Source organism: Orycteropus afer, unplaced genomic scaffold (genome assembly GCF_000298275.1).
Source record: "Orycteropus afer afer isolate SDZICR_OR568_19922 unplaced genomic scaffold, OryAfe1.0 scaffold00208, whole genome shotgun sequence".
Taxonomy (NCBI): Eukaryota; Metazoa; Chordata; class Mammalia; order Tubulidentata; family Orycteropodidae; genus Orycteropus; species Orycteropus afer.
The window spans coordinates 2977594-3001742 of NW_006921795.1; the positions used below are offsets into that span (position 1 = coordinate 2977594).

At 42.4% G+C, this 24149-nt stretch overlaps 1 protein-coding gene across 1 annotated transcript in view; it reads right to left on the bottom strand.

The window, feature by feature from the left end:
- SLC24A3 (solute carrier family 24 member 3) overlaps positions 1 to 24149 on the bottom strand; it is a 949388-nt gene that overhangs the window by 816326 nt on the left and 108913 nt on the right. Inside the window, exon 2 of the mRNA XM_007948201.2 lies at positions 19873 to 20001. Within this exon, the coding sequence (XP_007946392.2) occupies positions 19873 to 20001 (129 nt within the window). The remainder of the gene's footprint in view (positions 1 to 19872; positions 20002 to 24149) is intronic.

The following is a 24149-nucleotide window of genomic DNA, read 5'->3' on the forward strand; positions in this document are numbered from 1 at the left end:
ACAACTGGACCAATAAGCAGCATCACGATAAATGGAGAAAAGATTGAGGTTGTCAAAGAATTCACGTTGCTTGGTTCTACAATCGAGGCCAATGGAAGCAGCACTCAGGACATTAGAGAACGTGTAGCACTGGGCAGGTTGGCTGCAAAGGAACTCTTTCGAGTGCTAAGGAGCAAGGATGTCTCCTTGAGGACTAAGGTGTGCCTGACACAGGCCATGATATTTCCAATCACCTCGTATGCATGTGAGAGCTGGACAATGAATAAGGGAGACCGAAAAAGAGTTGATGCTTTTGAGTTGTGATGCTGGCGAAGAATGCTGAAGGTACCATAGACTGCCAAAAGAACTAACAGATCTGTCCTGGAGGAAGTGCAGCCGAGATGCTCCTTGGAAGCGAGGATGGCCAGACTGCGTCTCACTTACTTTGGTCATGTTGTCAGAGGGGACCATTTCCTGGAGAAGGCTGTCATGCTTGGTAAGGTCGAGGGTCGATAAAGAGGGGAAGGCCTTCGATGAGATGGATTGACACAGTGGCTGTGACAATGGACTCAAGTATAGCAAGGATCATGGAGCTGGCACAGGATCAGGCAGTGTTTCGTTCTGCTGTGCATGGGCTCGCTATGAGTCGTAAACAACTTGACAGCACCTAACAACAACAACTGACAGGGAATTTCCAGAAATACAAGCTGGATTCAGAAGAGGACATGGTAAAAGGGATATCATTGCTGATGTCAGATGGAACTTAGCTGAAAGCAAAGAATAGAAGAAAGATGTTTACTTGTGTTTTATTCACTATGCAAAAGCATTGGACTGTGTGGGTCACAACAAATTATGGATAACACTGAGAAGAATGGGAATTCCTGAACACTTAATTGTGCTCATGAGGAACCTATACATAGACCAGGAGGCTGCTGTTCAAAAAGAACAAGGTTTAGAATAAGGAAGGGAGTGTATCAGGGTTGTATCTTTTCACCATACTTATTCAATCTGAATGCTGAGCAAATAATCTGAGAAGCTGGATTATAGGAAGAAGAACACAGTATCAGGATTTGAGAAAGATCATTAACAACCTGTGATAGACGACACCACCTTGCCTGCTGAAAGTGAAGTGAAGCACTTAATGATGAAAATTAAAGACTACAATCTGCAGTATGGATTACACCTCAACATAAAGAAAACGAAGATTCTCACAACTGGACCAATGAGCAGCATTCCAATAAATGGAGAAAAGATTGAAGTTGTCAAAGATTTCATATTACTTAGTTCCACAGTCAATACCAGTGGAAGCAAACAATGCAGTGCATTGAGCAAATCTGCTGCAAAAGACTTCTTTAAAGTGTTCAAAGTAAAGATGTCACTTTGAAGACTAAGGTCAAAAGCTGGGCACTGAGCAAGAAAGAACAAAGAAGAATTGATGCATTTGCATTATGGTGTTGCCAAAGAATACTGACTATACCATGGACTGCCAGAACAAACAAATCTACCTTGGATGAAATACCATCAGAATGCTCCTTGGAAGCAAGGATGGTGAGACTTCATTCCCTTGTACTTTGGACATGTTTTCAGGAGAGACTAGTCCCTGAGAAGGATATCATGCTTGATAAATGAGATGGATTGACACAGTGGCTGCAACAGTGGACTCACGCATAGCAACAACTGTGAGGATGATGCTAACCAGGCAGTGTTTTGTTCTGTTGTACACAGTGTAGCTATGAGTTGGAAGCAATTCCACAGTACCTAACAACAACAAATATGTACATATTGCTAAGAATATATCTACGTACAAAAACATAAATGGTTCTTAAAAACAGTCTGATGACTGAAGAAGCATAACACCAAAAAGTACATTCTATACAATTGACATATATAACATTCTAGAACAGCATAAACTCATCTATGGTAATAGAAATCAGAAGCATGATTATGGCATGAGGGAACTTCTTAGAATGATGGTATGTTCTGGATTCACTGATGAACTCACTGATGGTGAGACTTAAGATGTCTTCTTTCACAGTGTGTAAATGTCATTTTTTTAAAATTTTTTTTTAATTTTAAAAAAATGGCAAACAAATGACTCCAGTTGATGATCTGGATGCTGAAGAATGTGAGACAGAGGGCAACTTACTTTGAACATCACTATAATAAAATAGAATTGATTGAGAGATGGTACAAGGTGGGAGAAATGGATAAACATAAAGCAAAGATAGTAAAATATAAATGATAGACTCTACATGCTGTGTCTATGAGTGTTCACTAAATAATTCTTTCAATATTTTTGTATGTTTGACAATGTTCATAATAAAATGTTGGAGTCAAAAAAAAAAAAAAGAAACATATCTAAATTCAAGATTCTTGATATCATATTGGGGAGGGATAGATAGAATTTAAAACATCAAATAAATGGTGGCATTGATACTATATTAACTCTAGATTCCTAAACGCAACTACTGAGAAATGCTATACCCCAGGATCTGCTAAGCAGAACCTCCAGACACAGAGTTTTGGACTAGACACTGTTAAAAGAAAACATCCTCCTATGAGCCACAAACACAAAATGGTTCCTATAAAGGGGCCAACATTCCACATGAAACCAGGAGTAATGGATACCTAACAGAGAAGTAGGCTCAACTGTGTTATAACTTTCCTTCTCCTAAATTCAGTTTTAAATGATAACTCAATTTAATAAATTGGTCTTGTACTTGTAGTTAAAATAGATCTGGCAGTGGGAATCTGTATTTTGGGAATATAGAAAAATAGTTGCTTCTATGCCCATGAAACATGTTGTCACCTCTTTTGTGGACAATGTGATTTAAGGCATGATCAAAGGGCACACTCCCGCCTCATCAGGACAGATGCTCAAAGGAGGGCAGAGTCAGAGCACAGAACAAGCCTCACTTGTTTTTCATGTATTCACTGTCCTTCAATTTCTCTTCCTTCATTAGCTGATATCCATTCTATACATTTCATCCAACATGCATATCTGTCCAAAGATCAAAATTCCCATCACCAGTGATTTTTCTATCAGTTTGCCTAGGCAAGATCAACAGCTTTCAGCATAAGTGGAATTCACATTTGCCAAGAAGGCTTAGGTTGGCAAGCTTAAGTCGATATTGACAAGGTGTTCCTGGAGCTGGCACTTACGCTTTAAAAATTAAGAGTATTTCTATTTTCTGTCTGTGTTTTTATAATATTATTACATGTCAGATTCATTTTACTGTCTTCCTATACTAGAATTCCTCCTACCCTAAGGAGTAGAGAGAAGAATCAATGGCAGAAAAATGACCACAATTTCTTAAGCATATGGAAATCTACTCTCAGGTTCAGCACTTGCTGTGGGCTAAGTACTCTACATATTTTACCCCTCTTCATGGCGACTCTTTTGTTTGCACCATTTATTACCCCATTTCACAGAGGAGGAAACCAGAGCTTCAAGAGATTAAATGACTTGTCTGGGGCCCCACAGTCTGTGTGTATCAAAGTCATGATTACTCGCCAGGGCCCCAGGGCCTAATTCCTCTGCCCAGGTGTACTCCACAATCAGAGAACACTGGGCACTCCTAGTTCCCTCAGTGACAAGATTCAGGATAGGTACTTTCAGTGCCCCTGGAGCCACAGAGGTAATGTTGTTGTTGTTGTTATGTGCCATCGAGTCAGACCTGACTCATAGTGACCCCTCCATGGGTTTCTGAGGCAGTATCACTATGGAAGTAGATTGCCCAACCTTCCTTCCGAGGAGTGGCTGGTGGGTTTGAACTGCCAGCCTTCTGGTTAGCAGTCAAGTACCTTAGGCACTATGCTACAGAGGTAATAGGCATGAATATTAGTCCAGCCTTCACCTTTGGACCCCTTTACTCTGTCTATAATGACTAGTCCCAACCGTCTATAGCTTGTTTTCTCTCCTTTCTTAATGCAGTATTCCCACCCCAATGACTGGACAAAGGGTTATAGCCCTACTGTCTCACTGCTAGCCCCAGGTTAGGAAGCCCAGGTCAAGCTTATAGCACTGAGACCTTGGCAAAATGGATAAGGCACTGCGCTAGGCTCAAATCTATTTTGTTTTAAGAGTCTGTTTCTAAAAAAGTCTGCTCATTTTTAATTCAGGAATTATATCATTCTATTATAGAAATTTTAGTCACAGTAATGGTTTCCTATATCAGGAAACTTGAAAGTGATAACCAAGACATTTACTTATTTAAACTTACTTGCCAAGCTGAAGGTGAAACTCATCATGGTCCTCAAAAAAAAAAAAAAAAAAGCCTCACTGCCATGGAGTCGTATCCGACTCATAGCAATCCCACCTTGGGTTTCCGAGGCAGTATCACTACAGAAGTAGATTGCCCAAACTTCCATCCGAGGAGTGTCTGGTAGGTTTGAACTGCCAGCCTTCCTGGTTGGGAGTCAAATGCCCTAGGCACTACACCACCAAAGCTCCTATCCCAGGACACACAAACTGAAGGGGTAGCTAAGGAACCTGACTAGACATGGAAAGCCCCAACTGTATCCCCTTTAAGGGGGACACAACAGGCTTGGTTTCTGATGCCCAAGCAAGGTTCTGTCCAAAGCACACTCAATGGTAGTTCAGATTCTCCCTCCCACAGCCCTCCACCACTCAGTCTCAAAGGGTTTCCTGGGCTTATCTGGACATGTTTGAGGCCTGGAGAAACTGTGGCAAGGCTTTGGGAGAAAGGCCCAGCCCTTCTTGGGATCACCCTGCCCCGAAGCTTCCAAGAGTTCAACCCAGGCCTACGAGTGTCACTCAGGCTCCACCATAGCAGCCTTGGAGAGGCAGTAAGTTCTGAAGTCCCTACTCTCAGTCCCACTGGCAGCTTATCCAGGACTTCAACTCCCATACTTCTGAGACAGGAAGGAAGGAGGGAGTAGGGTGGGAGAGGTGAGCACCCAGGCAGCTAAGAGCGAGAGGCAAAATTAGATCTACAGATAGGACAAGGTAGGAACATTTTCACCCAATTTTAATACACATAGATTTTAAAATACTGCTAGGGTGAAACTCTTCACTGCTTTACAAACAGAGATGACCATGAACAGAGGGTCATCCTTGGCTGTAGTTCACAAACTACCATGGCTGCACAATGGCACCACCTGGAAGTTTTAAAAGCACTCATCTACTGGCAGCCCCAGAGCTGGCTTGCTGGCCTGGAGTATGGCCTGGCCATTAGGCATTTAAACCTCTCTGAGTGACTGTGATGGGAAGCCAGGGTCATGAAGCAACAGAGCTAAACCAGTAGTTCTCACACACAATGTGCAGGAGAACATGCAGATGAGCATGTTAAAACCCATGGTGCTGGCCTCACCCTCAGAGGATCTGATTCTAGAGGTTGGAGTGGGGTTCAGAAATGTGCATTTCTAACAGGTTTCCAGGGACAGCTGCTGGTGGTCTGGAATCCACTTTGGGAATCACTACTGTAAGGCCTGGGAGAGCGCTTATGTGAGGGCAGAGCAGGGAGGTCCTGGCAACCTCAGCCAGTAGATATGATGAAGGCAAACTCCATGCCGAAACAAGGGGATGGATACAGCCCAGCCTCACAGTTAGAGGCAGAAAGAGAGCAGAGAGACTGGGTCCTGGTCCTAGCTCTACTAATGGCAGTAGACCCTGGGGAAACCATGTCTTACCTTTAGACCTCAGCATGGCTTTATCTGTAAAACAGGAGAGCGGACTAAGATCACCTCTGAATGTGAAATTCAAGAAAAGCCCTTAGTTACCCAAGGCATGGAATGCTCCTGAAATGACTAAGGAATGGGGACCAAGTGAGTGGACACTCAGAGGGTTGAGGACTTACTGGGCCTCATTTGCTCCTCATCCAGAGGAAGAAGGAAAGCCCATCAATGTCAGAGGTCACTGCATTCGAGCCAGGAAGTAGCTTCACCTTTGGGCTGACCCTATGGTAGATGCTCCTGACCACCTAATCCCTGTGCATGTGGACACTTTAAGCACATTTCTCTCTGCTCCTGAAGGGCCTGTGTGGCAAGCCCTAGGAACAGTAGTGCATGTGGGTATAAAGTTCTCAACTGCAGCCAGCTACACATGGGCACTTTGCTCTATGACCCAATGGGGAAGCAACTCCCAGGTGTAATGGATATTGGACAGGTGATCTGGACAGCCAGATGGTCCAGAACAAGGAAGGTACTCCAGACAATTGGTTTTCAAGCATTTTAAGGAAGTGAGTATTTACTTTTCAAGTGAAATTTTAAACAAACCTCTGTAAAATGGACAAATGTGAGAGGTTTAGATTGTGTGTCTAAATGTATCCTCACAACTGTAGCCAATAAACAACATCATGATATACAAAGAATGAAGTTGTCAAGGATTTCATTTCACTTGGATTCACAATCAACACTCATGGAAGCACCAGTCAAGAAATCCAAAGACATACTGATTAGGCAAATTTGTCGCAAAAGACCTATTTAAAGCATTAACAATCAAAGATATCACTTTTAGGACTAAAGTGCACTTGACCCAAGCCATGCTATTTTCATTTGTCTCATTTGCATGTGAAAGCTGGACAATGAATAAAGATGACAGAAGAGTTGATGCCTTTGAATTGTGGTGTTGGCAGAGAATACTAAAAATACCATGGACTCCCTTAAGAATGAACATATCTGTCCCAGAAGGAGTACAGCCAGAGTGCTCCTTAGAAGCAAGAATAGGGAGACTTTATCTCACTTACTTTAGACATGTTATCAGGAGAGACTAATCCCTGGAAGACATCATGTCTGATAAAGTAGAGGGTCAGCAAAAAAGAGGAAGACCCTAAACAAGATGCATAGACAAAGTGACTAGAACAATGGGCTCAGGTATAGCAAGGATTGTGAGGCTGGCACAGGACTGGGTAGTGTTTCATTCTGTTGTACACAGGGTCACTATGAGTCGGAGCTGACTTGATGGCACCTAACAAAAACAAACAACATGTGTGTAGTCACACAGTGACTGGAATAATGAGCTCAGGTACAGCAAGGATTGTGAGGCTGCCACAGTACTGGGCAGTGTTTCGTTCTGTTGTACAAAGAGTCAGTATGAGTCGGAGCTGACTTGATGGCACCTAACAACAACATGTGTGTAGGGCCTGAATCATAGACCTCCAACACAGGCATGAGACTAAAAATATTTAATGTGTACTATCTTTAATGGGAGCTCTGGTAGCATAGTGCCTAAAGCACTTGACTGCTAACCAGAAGGCTGGCGGTTCAAACCCATCAGCCACTCCTCAGAAGGATATGGGGCAATCTACTTCTGTAGTGATACAACCTCAGAAACTGAAGGAGGGGTCGCCATGAGTCAGGTCCGACTCGACGGCACATAACACCGCCACCACCACTATCTTTAATAGAAAAGGAGCTCTGGTAGTATAGTGATTAAGGCATTTGGCTGCTAACCAGAAGGTCAGTGGTTTGAATCCGCCAGCCACTCTGTGGAAGAAAGATGGAGCATTCTGTTTCCATAAAGATTTACAGCCTTGGAAATACAGTGAGAGTCACTATGAAGCATAATCGACTCAAAGGCAGTGAGTTATCTTTAATAGAAGGGAGCTCTGGTGGTGCTGTTTAAAGCTTTGGGCTGCTAACCAAAAGGAACATAGCTCAAACCCACCAGCTGCTACACAGGAAGAAGATGAGGCAATGTACTTCTGTAAATACTTAACAACCTTGGAATCCCAATGAGGGTGGCTATTAGTCGGAATTGACTCGATGGGAGTGGGTTTTGTTTGGTTATTTTATCTTTAATAGAAGAATCCCTGGTGGTGCAGTGGTTAAGCACTCTTGCTAACCAAAAGGTCAGTGGTTGAAAAACTCCATCTTCACCATGGGAGAAAGATGTAGCAGTCTGCTTCTGTAAAGATTTAAACCTTGGAAACCCCATGGGGGCAGTTCCATTCTGTCCTACAGGCTCACTATGAGTCAAATTGACTTGACACCAATGGGCTTGGTTTGATTTGGGTGTCTTTAATAGAAGGAGACCTAGTGGTGCAAAGGTTAAAGAGCTCAGCTTCTAATCGAAAGGTCAGTGATTTGAACCCACCAGCCACTCTGCAAGACAAAGAGGTGGCAATCTGCGTCCATAATTATGTACAGCCTTGGAAGCCCTCTGAGTCAGTTCTATTCTGTCATGCAGGTTCCCTACAAGTCAGAACTGACTCCACGGTAGTGGTTTGGATGGGATCTTTAATAAGGCACAGCCACCATCAGAGGAGAGGGGCAGAGAGAGCTAATGGGGAGCTCCTGCTTCAACCTCCCCTCCAAGTTCCTTGAGGGTCTAGAGCAGAGGGTGGCAACATATCTGTAAAGGACTCAAAAGTAAATATTTTAGGCTTTGCAGGCCGTACAGTCTGTGTTGCAACTACTCAACTCTGTATCTGTAAAGCAAAATAGTCATAAGCAGAACATAAATGAAAGTATGTGGCTGTGCTCCGATAAAACTTTATTCATAAAAATAGGCAATGGGCCAGATTCGGTATAAGACTATAGTTTACTGAGCCCTGGCTTAGCAAAACAGGGTTAGAAACCACTAGGATCAATTATTCTTAAATTCCTTTCCACATTTATGACTCTATGAATTCTCAACTCTTTAATTCAACTTCCTTTGGCCTCAGTCTGACTTACCTATCAACTGAGCTCCATAATACTAGTCATTCCTGTCCTCACAGTATTTGTTGTATGAGTCAAACAGGTTCCAGTGAGCTGATGAATATGAAAATGCTTTGCGAATTCTAAAGTACTTTCCAAATAGCTGTGCACTCTTAGATGCAGAGCAGATTTGTATCCCATACCTGTGTTTCAGGAAGATTCCAGGCACCAGTCACTGCATTGGGCTATCTGGGATCCTTCTAAAAGAACAGGATTTTAGGAATACCTCAATTAAAAAAAAAAGGTTCTAGAAGCATGTAGAAAGCTAGAAGAAATGAATAGTGATTCTCTCCTTCCAGAGCCTGAGACTTTAAACCTTTTCATTAGTGCAAAGTAGAAAATCCTCTACTCCCTATTTCATCCTGTTTATCTAGAGTGGCCTCTTAGGCCACAAACCCACATAGTCTAAAGCTTCCTAGATAACACCTCTACCTGTCTTCTACTCACAGCTCAACTTGTAAGAATTCTGCACTGTTGCTAAACTACAATAACTCACCTACTCATTCTTAAAACAGTATTAATAATCCCATAATGTTCTAATGTGCCAGCAGGATAAGACAGAAGACAGATGGCTGGAATGAAAGGGAAGGGAAAGGAAAGGAAAGATGCCATCAAGCTGATTCCAGCTCATGGCAAATTTATGTACACCAGAACAAAATGTTGCCTGATACTATGTCTAGTCCATTGCGTCAGGTATTATGTCAATCCTTCTCATCTAGGATCTCCCTCACTGGCTCTCTACTTCACAAAACATCACGTCTTCCTCCAGTGATTAAGCCCTCCTGATGATATGCCCAAAGTTAGTAAGTTGAACAATGCTCTGCTATGATCCATGAGGTTTTAATTCGCTGATTTTTAGATCACCAGACCTTTCTTCCTAGTCTGTCTTAGGATGCTCTGTTGAAACTTGTCCACCATGGGTGAAATACTGCTGATACAGTGTCCAGCATCATAGCAACATGCAAACCACCACACTATAACAAACTGACAACAGAATGATAAAGTCCCTATAAATGATCACTATCCATCTGCCTACCACTGTATTTCTGGTAACAAACATAATGTAGCTACAATTTATTAAGTACCTACAATGACTGAGCACTTGACTGCTAACCAGAAGGCTGGCGGTTCAAACCCACCAGCCACTCCTCGGAAGGAAGGTTGGGCAATCTACTTCCGTAGTGAATACTGCCTTGGCAACCCAAGGAGGGGTCACTATGAGTCAGGTCCAACTCGACGGCACATAACAACAACAACAACGACTGCGGTCCCGATTATTTTACAAAGCTTACTTCATTTAACTATTACCACAGCTCTGCGAAATGGGACTCTTAATCTGAGTTTTAGAGATGATGAGAATGAGGTTCAATGAATTTAGGAAACTCACCTGGGATCACATAGGTAGAAAGTGATAGAACTGGGATTTCAGATTTACTCCAGATCTCAAGAGCTTCCAGGCTATTGCCAATGACTTAATCTCAAGCATTCTTAATATTCAAGCATTTCTTATTTTTCCCAAGGTTCTTGTATTACCAAGAAAACAATCAATTTGCAAACAGGCACAATTGGGAAAATTTCTACCTCACTTAAGTCTTCCCAAGGTGACAAGGGAATCACACTTTGTCATCTTGACCAGGAGAGAAGAATGAAGATTAAGGCAAGAGCTGAAGCCAGGCTTGTAAGACATAAACATGGGTTATGGTTTTTATATAATGGGAGAATACTGTTTTTGTCATAAGATAAGCATGAAGGAAAGTTGAGAAGTTTGTTTTTGCAAAAAGAAACAAGTTTTGGGGAAAGTAAATGTGGCAAACTGCCTACCTCACCAAACCTGCTTTCTTCTAAGGCATTTCCCTAATGTTTACTTCTCAGCTTCCCATGCAGTTAGGCACTGTCATGTGACTGAGCTCTAGCCAATAGACTATAAGCAAAGTGAATAACTCATAAAACTCTTCTAAGCACAATCTTGTACATTCATTTCCCTTAATGCAAAGAAGCATGATGACCTTGGAAGCCACATATGATGATGCAAGAGCCTCAAGATGGAAGTATGCTAAGTGTTTGGACCACTTGTGGTAGCAGGGCCACTCACAGGCCAGAAATACACATGAGAGAAAAACTAATCTCTACTGTACTGAATTCCCAAATTGGGGAGACTTATCTATTACAGTAGCTATTACCCTAACTCAGTAGAGTTTGACACAATTTTAAAAGAGCTCATTTGTTTCTAATTTGCTCCTCTTAAGATGACCACCAACTATTATTTGAATGATTATTAAAATCACAACTGCAGAGAGAAATATGTGAGTTATGTGAGTAAAATAATACATGGCTTATAAGTTGTTTTTTTTTTTAATTTCTTCCCTGGGTTCAAATCCAGTAATAACCATACTCAGGTGACTGAAATACATCATTTGTAATATCTGCAAACATTTATTTAAACAAAATATATTACTAAAATTAATTTAATCTCTTTTTATTTTTCTAATGTGGCTACTCAAACCAAACCAAATTCACTGTCCTCGAGTCAATTCTGACTCAAAGCGACCTCCTTTGGGTTTCTGAGGCAGTAAATCTTTACGGAAGTAGATTGCCCAGTCTTCCTTCTGCAGAATGGCTGGTGGATTTGAACCACCAGCCTTCTGGTTACCAGTCAAATGCCTCAGGCACTACACTACCAGAGCTCCTTTTAATGTGGCTACTAGAAAACGTAAAACTAAACTTACATCTCACATTATATTTCTACTGGACAGCACAACTCTAGATCATGAGATTATCAGGTGTCCTAACTATTAAATTATCAATATGCATTCAGTACTATGTGGGAGAAGGGTGGCCTTGCCCTGCTTCTGACAAGCTCCATGACCTTGGTAGGTCAGTTATACCTTCTGGATCTTAGCTGTTTTCACGTAAAGGTGAGAGAGATGGAAATTTCATGTTCTCTGGATTGGTCATGCCCAGTCCTGTGTGACTTCAAGCCATTCTATGGTTTAAACCCAGCACCTATTTTGTTCATGACCTGTGCCCTGACTCATCTTGTCCTACTGCCAGTCTAGGCCTGGCTTAAGTTCTCACTTATGGGCACACTCAGCCCTTGAAACTACCTCCTATTACTTCTCCCTTCATTGCAATTCACATTTCACTCTGAAGATTACATTCTTTCCAACACTTCTGGTAAACTCCTGGTCCATCCTTTGAGGGTGAGGACCCCAGCAGCCCACCTTGCTCCTGCAACACAGAACCAGCATGCCTTCCTGACTTCAGAGACACAGACCCCAACAAGCCAGGCAGTGAAAGTGACTTAAGTCTTTATCAAAAGAAAATCCAACAATCTCGAAGTGAAGCCCAGGCCAAAGCCCATCATTTTCAAATACTATCCTTCCTCCAAAGTTTATTTGAAAGAGGCACTCTGAGGAAAAGCTCATTTCCTTAAAGTATCAAAGAATTAAACCTAAAAAATTATAGATGACTGTTCTGGTTACCTAGTACCATTCTGACAAGAATATACCACAAATGGGATGGCCTTAACAAACAGAAGTTTATTCTCTTACAGTTTGGAGGCTTTAAGTCCAAGTTCAAAGTGCTAGGCTCTAGAGGCTGAGTGAAAGCCCCTCAGCCTTGGACTTCAGCTCTGCCTCCAGTTTCCGGCCCACTGAAGCTAGAGGCTTTTCTCCACTCAGTCAGCTGCTGGCTGCTGAGGCTGCCAAGCCCAAGGTTGACAAGTAAAAAGGCACAGTCCCGATATTACCAAATCACATGGCAGGCCATTAATTCGAGTCTATTGTAAGTCCCAAGGTTGGCAGAGCATGGCAGGCTGCTGAATAAGAACACGGCTACATACAGGGTTCAAGGTGCCATAAGCTAGAGACTATTCCCAAAGCTTCTCCTTATATACAAGAAGCAGACCACTTCCCAAAGGCAGCTACTCAGCTGCTTGTGGTAGATTCCACTATGGAGCTGATTGCTAGTCTCATCATGGGGAACAACTATCACCAGCTGCCCATCCACTCAACCAGGCCCAGCCAAGTTGACACACAAACTGAACTACCACAAAGGGCGTAAATAGGAGTCTGTAAAGTGCATAAGTAAGTATTGCAAACAATTCAATTCTGCTAGATTTTTCCACCACTAAATTTTAAATATTAAATTTAGCTAACTTACTTTTCTGTGGATTTCTCTTACTAGGTCATCTGAGTAAACAGCTTTAAATGTTATTTGTCAAAAAACAATATGTTTTCAGACCTCAGATGAAATCAGTAATGTCAGGCTAAGAAAACAAACTTAAAAATTCACAGAGGGCTGAAACAATTGCAGAATAATTGGAGTCCTAAAGTCAAACTTTTTCACAAGGTTCTGGAAGACATAAAGCAAAATTTCCACCAAAACTGTTTCTTTGAGGGGCAGTATAACAATGCTATCTTTATTTTTTTTCTAAAATGTGTGAAGCACGTCTTTAAGTGGCAACTGTCATACAAAGAGTGCAACATCTCAATTGTTCCCCCATCAACAACAAACAGAACTGCCACACTATAATGGGCACCCAGCATCTTGATGTCCTCCTGGCCCAAAATCAGATGCAGAGAGTTACAGGAAGAGAGAGAGGTTGAGATATGACATAGAGTTCTGCAAATGCAAAGAATTATTAAGAAAAATGGTAGGGTGGGGTCTTAACATGGAAATTCTTGTGAAACTTTTTTCTGGTGATTTCTTAGAATTATTGTGTTTGTGCAATGGAAGGGATGGGAGAGATAAACTAGTTGAAGGTCTCATTTTGTAGGTAAGGAAATTGACATCTGAGATGCACATCAGCCTAGAATCTCAGGGTATTCAAACCAAAATAGAGGCAACTCCATACCCACCCTCTGGATCAGCAGCCTTACTACAATGGCATCTCAAAATGAGATGAACACATTCTTCAGAGAGAATGTAGTCTGAGAACCTTGTAACCTCACAAGTAACACTGGGTGTATTCTCTGACAAAAATCAAACCCCTGTCTGTGACCTTGACTCACATACCATGGCAATACTGGCTCCTCATAGCTCAAGTTGCTGTGTAAATAATCATCTCTTCAAAGCACAGAGGAAACCCCGATCCCATTATCTGTATAAGTATATTTCTGTTGCTGGCATTTATCATAAGTAGGAAGGGAGTTAGTCCAGAAACCACATGCCTCACTTCCTAACCTCTGTATTTTGAGCACAGATATCACTATATCCAACAGTACAAAAAAAATATATCCATTGCATCCAGAGGAACTTTTACATCTTAAGAGAAACTGGGCAACATTTTGTGAATGGACCAACCCTTGGTTTAATCCCAGCTCCATCCTATCACCCTATGGGTTAGGGATAGAAAAGATGTATGTATACTTTTAAATGATATTGCTGATGTCAGATAGATCTTGGCTGGAAGCAGAGAATACCAGAAAGATGTTTACCTGTGTTTTACTGACTATGCAAAAACATTCAAACGTGGATTATAACAAATTGTGAATAACACTGTGAAGAATGAAAATTCAAGAACACTTAATTGTGCTCCTGAGGAACCTATACATAGACCTACTAGAGGCAGTCCTTCCAACAGAACAAGGGAATGCTGTGTGGTTTAAAACCAGGAAAGCTATGTGTCAAGATTATCCAATCTTATCTGTATGCTAGGCAAATAATCCAAGAAGCTGGACTATACGAAGATGAACATATTATCAGGATTACAGGAAGACTTATTAACAACCTGCAATATGCAGATAACACAATGTTGCTAGCTGAAAGCAAAAAGGACTTGAAGCACTTACTGATTAAGGACTACAGCTTTCAATATAGCTTACATCTCAACATGAAAAAAAAAAATCCTCAAAACTGGAACAAGCAATATGATGATGATAAACAGAGAAAAGGTTGAAGTTGTCAAGGATTTCATTCTACTTGGATCCACAATCAACATCCATGGGAGCAGTCAAGAAATCCAATGACATATTCTACTTAGCAAATCTGCTGCAAAGGACCTCTTTAAACTTTTGAAAAGCAAAGATGTCACATTAAGGACTAAGATGTGCCTGACCCAAGCCATAGTATTTTCAACTGTCTCACATGCATGCAAAAGCTAGAAATAAATAAGGAAGATCAATGAAGAATTGATGCCTTTTAACTATGGTGCTGACAAAGAATATTAAATATACCATGGAAGGTGCAGGAGGGAGGGGGAAAGGGGAGGCTTTTGTTTGTGGGGCAATGAGTTTATGCTAATGGTAGTGGAATATTTTGGAAAAGGATAGCAATAATGGTGGCACAACATGAAAAAATGTCATCAATGTCCCTGAGCTATAAATGTGGAAGCTGTTATGTTGGTGAATGTGAAAAAAAAAAAAAGAGAAAGAAAGAGATTAAACAAGGAAGCAGAGGAGAGACAGCATAACACAGATGCAGATACACGGAGATCTCCAAAGGACCAGGAAGCAGAAGTTGAAGAGACAAGGACCTTCCTCCAGAGACAACAGAGAGAAAACTCTTTCCCTTTGAGTTGGTGCTCTAAATTCAAACTTCTAGGCTCCAAACTCTGAGAAAATAAATTTCTGTTCATTAAATATACCATGGACTGCCAGAAAAATGAAAAAATCTGTCTTGGAAGAAATATAGCCATGTCATCAGGAGGGTCCAGTCCCTGAAACAGATCATCGTGCTTGGTAAAGCCAGTGAAAAACAAGAAAATCCTCTATGACGGACTGACACAGTGGTTCCAAGGTGGGCTCAAATATAGCAACGACTGTGAGGACGGCGCAGGACCAGGCAGTGTTTCGTTCTGTTGTACACAGGGTCACTATGAGTTGGAAGGGACTCAACAAAAACAACATTAAAAGTTTATGCTAATCAGTGAGTTATGAATGCTTTGACTCTCAACTTTTCTCTAAAATATCTGTTTAGTCAGACTGAGGAGCACATTTCCAACAGCATGAGGTGACTGGGGTCATGTGCATCTGAGCCAATTTTTCCATTACGGTCTTTTTTGAAATGGACTATTCAGCAGAGGAGTCTGTACTTCCATGTGTAAGGTCTTCAACGCATGTCTGTGTTAGATGATGATGCTTGAACCTCACTGTCCAGCTAGTCGGCCACTCTCACTTGGATCATTTGTGATGTGGCCTGTTGGCTGAGCCACATGTGCCATATCTGCCCTTTCTGTAGGGAAGGCCTGGAGAAAACCACCTGAGGAACCTTGCACTATAACCCAACTTTATAAGCATAATGGGCATCCCCCAGCATATGGTGGGGAATCCAAAATGAGTTCCTAGTTTAGGGGTCTGTGAGTCTATCATATGCAGGCATTAAGCTGTGATCACTTTATTAATTCATTACCACTTCTCAAAACATCCTAGAGAGGTGTGGTGGTTATGTTTTTGTGTCAACTTGGCTGGGCCTGGTTGAGTGGATGGGCAGCTGGTAGTAGTTATTTTCCATGATGAGACTGGCAATCAACTCCATAGTGGGATCTACTACAAGCAGCTGAGTAGCTGCCTTTGGGATATGGTCTGCTTCCTGTATATAAGGAGAAGACTTGGGAATGGTCTCTAGCCTTTGGCATGCTTGGACCCTGCATGCAGCCTTCTGTGCTCTGCCGACCTTGGGACTTACAATGGACTTAAGTTAATGGCCTGCTGTGTGGTTTGGTAACATCGGGACTGTGCCTTTTTACTTGTCAACCTTGGGGCTTCTCAGCCTCAGCAGCCAGCAGCTATCTGAGTGAAGAAACGCTTCTAGCTCCAGTGGGCTTGGAGCAGGAGGCAGAGTTGGACCCCAGGGTTGAGGGGCTTTCACCCAGCCCCTAGAGCCTAGCACTTTGAACTTGGACTTAAAGCCTCCAAATTATAAGAATAAACTTCTGTTTGTTAAGACCATCCCATTTGTGGTATATTCTTGACAGAGTGGCAGTAGGTAACCATAAAAAGAGGTCAGAATGATTTATCTAAATCTCACAAGAGAGGCACTGGCCCAGAGAGGGTGACTCAAGCCCAAGCTCAGGCCCACAGCTGGCATTCAAACAAGGTGATGGTGACCTTATGGCTTGGGCTGGGGGATGGGGCTATGAAGAGTTACGTATCTATTCTAAGTCTTGAGACATTTGAAATTGAATTAGAAAGAGAGGAGATATGCCCAGTGACAGCTGGAAGTTATAGACCACCAGTCTGCCCAAGAGAATTTTCCAAGATGATGGAAATGTTCTGTCATCTGTTCTGCCTAACATCATAGCCAGTGAAATGTGGCTTAGTACAACTGAAAGTCTGGATTTTTTTTATTTTATTTAATTTGAATTAAAACAGTTATTGAAAGTCCATATTGGATAATACAGTGTTTGAACATTTCTCTTAAAAAGATCAGCACAAGGCCAATCCCCATGAGGTGGAGGTTAAAGATGTCCCAAATGTCCAAACTACCATACTACTCTATCATTTCAGACATTAACTCCTCCCTCTCTCAGTAATCTCCTGTCTTAGGGTTCTGTATTTCACTGTAATGCCTCACAGAACTTACAGACAGCCAGTGAATCATCTCACCTAGTGGTGGTGGAAGCTGGCAGGCTGGCAAGTCCCAGGTCTGTAAGTAGGTCTGGAGGAGCCTCCCATTCTCAGAGTTTGAAGAACCTCAATCAGCTGATCAGATGATGGCTGTGTTCCAAATCCAGGCGTGAGATGACGATGGGCCAACATGCAGAACTGCAGCAAGAGGAGGGTGGACCTTCCCAGAGAATTCATAGGTATACCCTCAAAGAAGCTAAGGGTGATGATTTGAGTTATAACCTCCAGCAAGGCAGGACTCAAGATATATCCCACTTGTACTGTTCCAACAGCAATAATCCAAGTGGATGGCTTCAACAATCAGCAGCTACTCAGTTGCTCATGGCAAATCCCACCACAGAGCTGACTGCAAGTCATTATAGGGAATGACTACTACCAGCTGCGCAGCCAAGTTGACACCTGACCTTAACTACGACACCACCATAAATAGGCATGGATAATAGGATTTACAATACATCACAAAATGGAGGACAATGGCTAGAAGGGCCACATCAAGCAATTTACTACACACCATTAAAGACATTTTGTATCACAAACATTCAGAAAACAGAAGGGTCACTGTGAAGACTTTGTGAAGAATGCAGGCAGAGCCAGTCCTTGATGTGTTTGGATTTTAATTGTATCCCTCCTGTCTCAGGTATGATCATTTTCCCTACAAAATTTAGTTCAGTCCAGGCAGGACCCCAAATATCTAGCCTATTCCCTTAAGTATGTAGATGAGGAAGTGGAGAATGTCCCTCTGGTTCCATAGTCTTTTGAGACCTACTAAATACACTATGGCTAGGCTCTCTTTCCCTCTTTACCATTTTTCTCCTGAAGCCTTTCTTCTCCTTCCTTTCCCCATACCCTCTCTGCCACCATTAGCAGACACTGGGTTTGTGCTCTTTTTATAAACCTGACCATTTTCTTTTCTACCTACAAAGTGGAATCATTTCCTCTCTTGGCAAGAGCCTTTAATGTGCTTTATTTTTCTATATTTCTCACTCTCAGAAAGGCATTTCTTAGTAGAGTGAGCAATGCCACTTGCAGCAAGACTGCACCATCTCCCCATAAAAACATCCCAATAGACAAGGGAGCCTCATATCTACCAGCCCTGCAAGCAGCTGAGCCCAATACCCTGGGGGCTATCATTCCTGTCGGTCTCCATTCTTCCCCATACCAAAGAGGATGCTGTACCCTGTGACACTATATCCTCTGCCTTTTAACATCTCAGTCACTATTAGCCTATCTGTTGTTGAAAAGTTTTTGGCTACAAGACCAGATCACCAAGCAGGCGTCTCAGCACAGAAATGGCCCACACTCTCCTTGCCACACTTCCTGGTAAGTCCTCGAGAATCCACATTCCTCAGCACACACACACATGCTTTGTCTCCTCAGGCTGGAGGACTCAAAACCCTCAAAATTCTTTTTCATTTCTAGCTCACGTAGCTGTCCATGTGCTTTAATAAGCTGCAAGCATGTACCTTGTGAGTGTTTAATAGCAGCCACAATACCTGAGTTCTCCAGCTTACGGAACATAAATTATGTAGTTGGAGTTTTTTGGAAGGAAGGGATATCTATTTTTAATTCTTTTCAGCTTTTCTGGTAAGCTAATTGTTAGGATTCCCACCCCCCCACCCCCAAAAAAAAAGCATACACTCAATTCACAAAACACTTTCTGTTCTCAAAGGCCCATGATATTTTGGGCTGCAATGAATGTTGTTTATGTTTTCCAAGGTGGCACTAAAAGTGAACCTTTGTGTGCAGGTTCAACATGTCATGAGCTCCTGGGCCCTTAAAGGAAGCACATGTGAGGCCAACCCCAGCCACAAGGCAAGGAAGGAAGGTCCCCAAAGAGCTTCAGAGTCTAATGCAGGGATTATCAAACTATAGCCTACAAGCAAAATCCATCTACAGCCTATTTGTATATGGCATGTGAACTAAGAACAGTTTTCCTTTTTTTTTTAAATTTAAGAAAAGAACATATTACAGAGATTGTATATAACCTGCAAAGTCTAAATTATTTACTATATGATATTTTACAGAAAGAGTATGCCATCCCCGATCTAAAATATCAGCAACCTCATCAATCCAGAAGGGTACTTGTTACTTCCCTAAGGCTAGGGTAAAGCTGGGTCACCTGTGATTCTGAGTTTTCTTTTACAGTTCCATAATAATTGGAGATAAATAAACTTCCATATATTTTTTGAGGAAAGGCACAATAACTATCAAATACAACAACTAACATAAATAAATATTCATTTCTTCCAAGAAGATCAACATCATGGATGAGGATCTGATCCAGTCCTTTGTGTTTTTACTGTAATAAAAACAAGGCTACTCTAGTCCCACGGATCAAAGTGAGGATGACCAGAACATTCTCACCCATCCTATTCCTGGCCCAATTTCCCACTTGCCTCCACATTTGACATTAGTTCTGAATCAGTAGTAAATCATTGACTTTGACTATTTTTTCCCCAATCCCACTAGGAGAAGAATACAGGCAGACACCTTATGTAGCCTCTTATGAACTCACTTTTGAGTTTCATAGACACCTGTTCTAAATGTTCTCTAAGTATCTCTGAATTAAAACTCAAAGGAAAAAGAAAACATGGCACCTGGCACTTGCTCAGCCATAATTAGAGAAGATGGCAGTTACTGTCCAGCATGCAGCCACTACTCTTACCTGGCTCAGTGCAGTTCTTGCTGTTCCGGAGTCCTGCATCTTCAGAAGCCAGAGTGTCATTCACTTGCATTAACTTCCTCCCTACCATCCACTTTCTATCTTCCCCTGTGAGGTCCATGAGGTCAAGCTCTGGGGGGGGGGGGAGATAATAACCATACATCATTAACAGCAGAGAAGATGTAGCTGTTACCAATACTAGATATACAATGCCCCAATCAGTCATCATTTGCTCAGTTCCGCCTACACCATACCTTACCACAGTTCACACCAGCCTGTCTCTAGCTGTCTGAAGGCTTCCTTTGGCTGCTAGATCCTACTGTGCTAACAGAAGTAGCTCTCAATCAATAGCTGATGGGAATTGGTATTTAAGCATCCCCGCTCCTTCTCCCCATAAATGGGATGGCTTTGAGGTGTGTATTCTAAACTGGCTACCAGAGTTCTTCCCAGTGGGATTATGCTCTTATTGTCCACAGTGTAACTCATGTTCTTCCCTGTCTCAACTCCCTACTTCCAATAATATTTAACAACAAACCATTGGCCAATTCCCATGTTACAATACTCCCATCACAGCCAATTTCAAGCTGCCACCATGACCTCACTGAACATGGATTTAAGAAGAGATGCACACAATGAGTTCTACTGAATCAGTATAAGCTGCCTCCAGTGTACAGTGGTCTATTCCCTCCCAGTATTTCCTTATACCACCTTCCAAATAAATCACTTACAACTAAATACTTGTTCAGGGTATCTCGCTGGGGGAGTACCCAAGCTGAGAAACCATTTCAATATTCCCAGAGTCTGTTAAAGGAGCTCTGGGGGTATAGTGCCTAAGGCATCTTACTGCTAACCAGAAGGCTGGTGACTCAAACCCACCAGCCACTCCATGGAAGGGAGATAGGGCAATCTACTTCCATAAAGATTTACCACCTTGGAAACTCAATGGGGGTCGCTACAAGCCAGAATCAACTCGATAGCAGTGAGTTTGTTTTTTGGTTTAAGGTCTATTAAGCCTTTGGTGCCATAAAGAAAATTTTCAATAAGCAAGGGACAAAAAAAAAAAATGAAGTAGGAAAAAGGATATCACTGAATATATGAGGGAGTTAGCATGAGGGAAGCCTCTACAACAGTGTTAAGATCTCTGGCTGAGATAAATAAAGGGATGGAGGTGCCAGGAGTGACAACAGAGACTGCTAAGCACATTAAAGGGAAGATGTCATGGTTCTGTTGAGGATATTCTGTTGAGGAAAATATCTGTGGAGCACTGAAAGAAAGTTATGCTGCCTGTATAAAGGTGGGTGGAAATAACTCAGGAGAGAAGAGCTAAACTTCAGAAAGCATTAGGAGAGTCATAAGTAAACAGGGAAGAGCATGACACACATGTATTCCCCACAAAGAAAAGAGATGCAACTAAAATGAAGGGGTTGGAAGAAGATATGTTGGGAATACAACATTCATCCAGAGAACAAGTACAGTAAAAGGATTCAACAAAGGACTATGAAGGAGAGAAAAATAACAAATGAAAATGGTACTACAGAAGGAAAGCAGAAAGAGAATTTCAAGAAAGAGTAACTAACAAACTTGACCACTATTAGCAGTTAGAAGGTCACTGGGAGGTGAGACAACAAGCAAAGATACCTCTTTCAGTGGCCTGGCACTAAAGAATAATGTGACATGAAGCAATGGCTACCTCTTGAGTGTTCAGCTGGTCAGAAAATAGATGTAAAGAATTATTGGTGTCCACTCATCTGGAACAAAAGAAAATAAAGGAAAGCCTTTATTTATTAATATTATCCACAGGACTAATAACCCACATGAACCATGGCCTCATCTAACCTGATACCAGAAGATCTAAATAGTGCCTGGCTACCACTATCGACCATTCTGACCGGAAACACAATAGAAAACCCCAGATGAAAAGGGAGAAAAATGTCAAGCAAAACTCAAATTCCTAAAAAAAAGGCCAGACTTACTGGACCAATAGAGATTAGAGGGACCCCCATGACTAGTGCCCTAAAATACCCTTTGGGAGTTCCAGTAAGATGGCAGGATAAGCAGAAAGTCTGCAAAGACCCTCTTCAACAAAGAAAAGGTGAATCTAATTAACACAGACACAGAAGATAGTCCTGGACCCCTGAGACTTGAAGGGAAGGATATAGAAATGGACTAAACCCCAACTAGTAGAAGAATTTGCATGAAAATACCAAAAAAGGAGACAGACGGAGCTGCGGTCTGGCAGCGATCCTGAGCGATCCTGATGGCACCAACAGCTTGAAGATTGCTGAGTCTGGTAGGACCTAAGAATTAACCTAAAAATCAGCCCTGCCAGCCAGGGACTGCACAGAGGACTGCTCTGGTGGTTGGGGAATAAAAGGAGAAGCAGCAGCGAAGAGGAAGGTGGGCTGAGCTGTGGACTTCTGCCTGTCTGGAGGGCACAGTCATTTTGCATGTGTACAAGCAGCTTGACCATTTCGGATATTTAAAGAGACTGCAATCTCGAAGATTCCAGGGGCTTAAGAACAGGTTCCACCTGCCAGTAACCCAAAGGACACTCCAGACCTGGACGACTAAAAAGGTGTGACATTCCCCTTGTTACTCTTATACCCCACACCCGCTTGGTGAACAAAGGTGAGGCCATCCCCCACTCCCACCCACCTCCTGGGCACGCAGGAACTCCATCCCAGTCTGTGTGCTCAGATGGAGCCTGGATGCCCTGACCCATCCTCCCCTGATTTTTTTTCTTTTTATTTCTTTTCCCTTTCTCTTTCATTTTTCTGGTTTTTAGTTTGCTTGTATTTGTCTGTTTTAAAACTACTATTGTTATTAATGCTTTTGACCTTTTTACTATCATTCTTTATTCTTCCCCTCCCAGGTCCTAGTTTTCAGCTTTTTTTCTTGTCCCTGCTCCTGGTCGCAAATTTATTTTCCCCCTTTCTTCTCATGGTTAACCCTGTTCCTTGTTTTACTTTCTGCATTTTTCCCATTTTTTTCTTCATTATTCTCCTTCTCTACCTTTTTTCTCTTAGTGCCCTATCCCCAGATATTGCAGGTTTTCTTGTTTTTTTCTTCTTCTTTTTCCCTTTTTTGGGGGCGGTATTGCAGACAAACTCCAGAGCTGGCCATTGGCGGTCTGGCTAGATTGAGTCAGCACCGCGGTCAGAAGGGGCACAGAGAAGAAAGAAACTGCAGCTGAGCCTGGTCCCTGAATTTTGCCCTGGAGCTTGGCTTTGGTGCTGCGGGGCCATGAAGGCCGGGACTTTGTGCATGAAATTGGCAGAAATTTGTGACCCTCTAATAATACAAATCTTTCCCGAGATTGATGGTGTATTTTTTTGTCCATGTGGTTTTAGTTTTTTGATGGTTATTCAACTGTAATTTGTGTCTAACTGAGTGGGAGACAGCAACAGTCCCCATAAGACACAACTACAAGATTCAAAATGAAGTCTCACCAGTGAGCACTGTGTTTTTTCCCTCTGGCATCTAAGAACTTTAAGAACTAGGTACAACAGTTTGAATTGAGATTTTTGGTGCTCTGAACAGCTCACTGATCCAGACTGCACCAAACACAGAAGAGCAGAATTGGAGGAAAGGTACAGGGAGATTTTTTTTTAGGAAAGAGCTACTGCCGGAAGACGAACGGGCACCTAAGAGAGACCACTGGAAACCTTTCTGGGGCAGTTGCTGTCTGCTGGGCACAGGCAGCAGCCTGAGATCCCCAAGCCAAGAACGAGATTAATTATAGCATCTTACCAGTGACCAATAGAATATTCCAGCGGGCAGCGGCAAAGACCTGTCTCCAGCAGCTGATTTTGTCAGTAATTTAGGAGGTGAGGGTCATAGACACCATTCCTCTCACACAGGTGGAGATCTCACTGGTGCACCAGAAAGGCTAATTCCCTCCCCTCCCAGCAGATTACAGAGAAGGTTTGGGTCAGATTGGGAGACACCGTGCTTTTCTTTCCCATGGTTATCGGGACTGCAGATCACTGGCAGTTACTCCCCTGAATCCACCACAGCTAAAACTGCGCACATCTTTGGTGCCGCAGGTGGGCGGTATTGCAGACAAACTCCAGAGCTGGCCATTGGCGGTCTGGCTAGATTGAGTCAGCACCGCGGTCAGAAGGGGCACAGAGAAGAAAGAAACTGCAGCTGAGCCTGGTCCCTGAATTTTGCCCTGGAGCTTGGCTTTGGTGCTGCGGGGCCATGAAGGCCGGGACTTTGTGCATGAAATTGGCAGAAATTTGTGACCCTCTAATAATACAAATCTTTCCCGAGATTGA